The sequence below is a fragment of the Penaeus vannamei genome, chromosome 39, assembly GCF_042767895.1.
Source record: "Penaeus vannamei isolate JL-2024 chromosome 39, ASM4276789v1, whole genome shotgun sequence".
Classification (NCBI taxonomy): Eukaryota; Metazoa; Arthropoda; class Malacostraca; order Decapoda; family Penaeidae; genus Penaeus; species Penaeus vannamei.
The window spans coordinates 19,789,688-19,794,687 of NC_091587.1; the positions used below are offsets into that span (position 1 = coordinate 19,789,688).

Sequence of the window (5,000 nt, forward strand, 5' to 3'; positions counted from 1 at the left end):
AGAGAGAGAGAGTGAGCAAGAGAGAAAGAGAGAGGGAGCAAGAGAAAAAGAGAGAGAGAGTGAGCAAGAGAGAAAGAGAGAGAGAGAGAGTGAGCAAGAGAGAAAGAGAGAGAGCAAGCATGAGAGAAAGAGAGAGATTGAGCAAGAGAGAAAGAGAGAGATTGAGCAAGAGAGAAAGAGAGAGAGCAAGCAAGAGAGAGAGAGAGAGTGAGCATGAGAGAAAGAGAGGAGCAAGCGAGCAAGATGGAGTGAGTGAGCAAGAGAGAGAGAGAGAGAGAGATTGAGCAAGAGAGAAAGAGAGAGATTGAGCAAGAGAGAAAGAGAGAGAGCGAGTAACAGAGAGAGAGAGAGCGAGCATGAGAAAAAGAGAGGAGCGAACGAGCAAGAGAGAAAGAGAGAGGGAGTGATTGAGCAAGAGAGAAAGAGAGTAAGTGAGCAAGAGAGAGAGGAAGTGAGCGAACAAGAGAGAGAGAGGGAGTGAGTGAGCAAGAGAGAGAGGGAGTGAGCGAGCAAGAAAGAGAGGAAGTGAACGAGCAAGTGAGAGAGAGAGTGAGTGAGCAAGAAAGAGAGAGAGTGAGCAAGAGAGAAAGAGAGGGGGTGAGCAAAAGAGAAAAAGAGAGAGAGAGAAAGTAAAGCGAGAGAGAAAAAGTAAATAGAGAGAGAAAAAGAAGAGAGAGAGAAAAAGTAAAGAGAGAGAAAAAGTAGAGAGAGAGAAAAAGTAAAGGGAGAGAGAAAAAGTAAAGAGAGAGAAAAAGTAGAGAGAGAGAAAAAGTAAAGAGAGAGAGAGAAAGTAATGACAGAGAGAGAAAGTAAAGAGAGAGAGAGAGAGAGAAAAAGCAAGCAAGGAGAGAGAGAGAGAGAGAGAAGAAGAAGAGACAAAGAGTCAGACAGAGGTCGAAGGAAAGGGAGAGGGAGAGGAAGGAAGAAAGGGATTGGAAGAAAAAAAAAGAGAGATGAAGAAATGGAGAAAGGGAGGGAGACAAAAAAGTGGGAGAGGGAGAAAGAGAAGGGTAGAGAAAAGGAGAGGAGGAGAAAGAGAAAGGATGTGAGAGAGAGAGAGAGAGATAGATAGACAGACATAGAAGGAGAAGAAATGGCAGCAAACATATAGATGAGATGGAATGGGAGAATGAGAAGGAGGGGTAAAAGGTATACGGAGAGAGAGAGAGGTAGATAGAGACAAACAGATCAGAAGGAGGACCGAAGGGGAGTGGGGGGGGGGGGGGGAGAGGGAGGAGTAAGGGTTGTCTTTTTCAACCATATCAATGCACAAAAGGGAGAAAGAACAAAACCAAAATGTGAGAGAAGGAGAGAGGAGAGAGGGCGAGAGTGTGAGAGAAAATAGATAAGGAAGGAGAGAGACAGAAAATATTGACTATATCTCCTATATCAATACAAAAATGTAGAAGGCTTTTGTATGGTTGTAGTGTACTTACTTGTAGGTTTGGATGCAGTTTATATGGGTTAATTAATATGGTATACATTGATTGGAAATATAATCAGTTTAGTATCAGTAAGGATAAAAGGAAGTCAGAAATATGAAAATACACATTAATTAGAACATTTTTGTTTGACAGGAGAAGAACTCTGTTTTCATGTATGATGTGAGTGTAGAGCGAATAAAACAGAAGGGAAGTGACCATTCGGGCAGAAGCACCCCACAAGTTGACTCCCATCATGGCCACAGAGAGGAAAATGACATCAGTTCCAGTACATTGGATATGCTACCTGAAGGTGAGGACTTTAATTTCAAACTTGAATTGCCCTCCTTTTTGTTAGTGATGTGAACTGCAAATGATTTCTTTGATGACTGACACAAAGTCACATGACTTAGTATTTGGACATATCACAAAGTAGTTAGACACAAGAATACATGTTTTAAAGGCTTTCCTTGAATCTTACCCTAGATAGTGGGACCAGCCCTAAGGAAGAAGCACACACCAACACAAAGGCATCACTTGTCTCACGCATGGCGAGAGTGGGTCATCCCTTGCTTCCCACTAGACCTAGCAACATTCATACACCACCCACTGATTCTGAGAGCGAAGTGGTATGCACCCTGTTTTTTATTTTAACTGTGTTATATGCCTTGTGTGTACTGTGGATCAAATCTCACGGGATCTGAATTTTAGAAAAGATTTTAACTTTGAGAGTATAAAGTTTGGTAAACATAGCATAAAAGTTCAAAGTAGATGTGATATTAGTATATTACATTTTTTTCATACTTTTCTGTTATATACACACCTCAGGAGGAAATCTCAAGAAGAAATGCAAAATACAACAGTGGTTCTATATCTGGGTCAATAGAGGAGTTAGCAGCAACACCTGCGGTCAGACCCCGAGCTCCCTCTGCTCGCTCTGATGTGAGCAAACCAGAGCCAGCTCCCAGACCTCCTAATCTTGTTTCTCCACAGCCCTTGGTTGTTTATCAGTCAGCTGCATGGCAACAGCCTGGAATGATGGTTTGTGTATATTTTTTTTTATAGAAGTGGATGAATAACTTAAGAGTTTTTCTTTTCTCTTCTAATAATGTATAGAAAATGAACACAAAAGAAAATACAGGACAAAATTGATTTTTAAAAGTTTTAGTGACATCCATTGGATTGTTATTAGATACCCACAAATTTATATAATAGCCTTTTTCAACTTTGTCAGCATGCAGCATACCCAGGAGCAGGACTAACCACAGCACCTCAGGCAGTTCCTCCAGCTCCAACTCCTGCTGTACCAGACCCCACGCTTTCCCTCCTCTTTTCAGAGTCAAGATCCCAAAATACAGATCTTAGAATATCACTATCCAAGATGTCAGATCAGTTAGACAAAATCTCCAGTAAGGTAAAATAATGTCCCTTACTTTGTTAATTAACCTGTTCATTCCATCAAAGAAATATTTATATAGACTAGATTGACTTCATTTTCCCCCACGGAAAAGTAAGACATTTTAGTTTTCAAAATGTTGACATAATTCAAATAGCCAGTGAGTGATTTTTGATTTATATTTCTTTCTTATCATATTCATGTATTTCTTTCACTCATCGTGTCTCTGACCTTATTCCAGTTAGAAAAGGTAGAACAAAATGTGGAAAGAGGTCAGTTTTCAAATACAATGATTCCATCAAGTATGATGGCCATGCATCCCAGTCAAGCCTTTGCTCCCACTGCAAGCTGTGACCCACAAGGTCTCCTGAAGCAGATTACAACCATTGTCAGTGAAAATGATAGCATGAAATCTCAGCTGCTGGAAAAGAATGGAAAAATAGGGGAATTGAATACATCATTAACACAATTGTTGCAGAAAAATCAGAAGTAAGGTCTAATAGGTTTTACTGAACATGAGAGTTGACTAACAGATGAATAACATTTTTGCATGTTTTTGTCTGTGTATTGATGTCTGATATTCTGTTTTCAGACTCCTAGAGGAAAAGGCAGAGTTACTAGTTGCTAAAAGTGAGCAGAGTCAGCAAGCAAGTTCAAGTGTGAGCATATCAGAAGTTATAACCCTGAAGGAGGAGAAAGCCTCTCTTGCTGCACAGCTTGCTCTGACACAGCAGCAGTTATCAGTATTAAAGGTGTGGTGTAGCATTTATGTACTTAGGTCAAAATCTTAATGGTTGAATTATTATCATATTGAATAATCATAGTTGTTTCTTAATGTTGTCATGTATAGAGTTGTATTTTTTCTCCTTATAACAGGAAGAATTAAATCAGGTAAAGATTGGCAAAGATTCCCAACAGCAAGAAATATCTAATCTGATGATACAGGTTAGACAAGAACAAAATAAATTCCAAGAACTACAGGATGCAGTTCAAAACCAAAGAGCTAATGATAATGAGGATCTTCGAGAGCAGTTAAAGAATGCACAAAAAGAAAATGAAAGTATGAAAGTTTTATTTCATGCTGCTGAGGCAGATAAACAGTCATTACAAAAAGAATTAGCTGTCATGACAAGCAAGCATACCTCCAAAGAAGAAGAACAAGTAAAAGTATCAGAGGTAGAACATGGGAAACTGAAGAACCAGTTGGAAGCTGCAGAACTGAATCTGCAGAAAGCAGAGCAGCAGATTAGAGAAGTGAGTTTAATTTTTATTTTATATCACATCATTTATAGGTTTGGTTAAAATCACAAAACATTTTGAATAAATGGAATGTATGAAAATACAGGATGAAGTGACCAATTTCCTTTATCTTTACCCAGCTGGAAAAGGAGAAGTCAGATTGGGAGAAGCACATCTCACAGCTTAAGGAAGAAAAGTCTGGGGACTCAGATACACAGCAGGTATGCAAAGCATGTACAGCATGGTAGAGTGTACTTGAATGAAGGTAGTTAATGATCTAAAGATACATTTATTTATGTGAGTCATCATCATATCAAGCAGCATACTTATCATAAAGTCAGTGGGTTATATGAAAAATGAATGGTCTATATAACTTAATAATCTATTATTTAGATTTATGCAAGATGTTTTGCTTTTTGTTGAATGCATCTTTTTTCTTGTTGCAGAAGGAAATAGAAAGCCTACATACTGAAAATGCTTTATTAAAGAAGAGCGTTGAGCAGCTTCAGAAGTCCAGCAGTAATCCACAGGAGCTAGTAACTGCTGTTAAAAAAGTTATGAATACAGTATTCAAAACTCTCAAAGCACAATTTGCTGAAGAAAAATCCTACTTGGGAAGTGTTGTCATGGAGAAGCTGCTCAATGTCATAAGGGTAAGTTTTTTACATAAACAAATTAAAAAAAAAGGAAATTCTGAAAAAAATTATTTTGCATTTTACTTAAGCTTGTGATTTAAACAATACTTCTAGTTTGTAAATACTTAGTTATATATATATATATATATATATATATATATATATATATATATATATATATATATATATATATATGTATATATATGTATATATATGTATATGTATATATATATATATATATTTTTTTTTTTCTTTTTTTTCATATTGTTTTTAATTGTTTATATTACCCTTAAAGAAGGTACACATTAT

The 5,000-nt window shown here is 37.3% G+C and overlaps 1 protein-coding gene across 2 annotated transcripts in view; it reads left to right on the forward strand.

Moving 5' to 3' along the window:
• LOC113818953 (FK506-binding protein 15) overlaps window positions 1-5,000 on the forward strand; it is a 33,531-nt gene that overhangs the window by 22,933 nt on the left and 5,598 nt on the right. For both annotated transcript variants that reach the window (XM_070116948.1, XM_070116949.1), the window contains exons 7-15: window positions 1,578-1,734; window positions 1,908-2,050; window positions 2,250-2,462; window positions 2,656-2,835; window positions 3,059-3,306; window positions 3,410-3,569; window positions 3,694-4,071; window positions 4,197-4,277; window positions 4,503-4,709. In XM_070116948.1, the coding sequence (XP_069973049.1) occupies window positions 1,578-1,734; window positions 1,908-2,050; window positions 2,250-2,462; window positions 2,656-2,835; window positions 3,059-3,306; window positions 3,410-3,569; window positions 3,694-4,071; window positions 4,197-4,277; window positions 4,503-4,709 (1,767 nt within the window). The remainder of the gene's footprint in view (window positions 1-1,577; window positions 1,735-1,907; window positions 2,051-2,249; window positions 2,463-2,655; window positions 2,836-3,058; window positions 3,307-3,409; window positions 3,570-3,693; window positions 4,072-4,196; window positions 4,278-4,502; window positions 4,710-5,000) is intronic.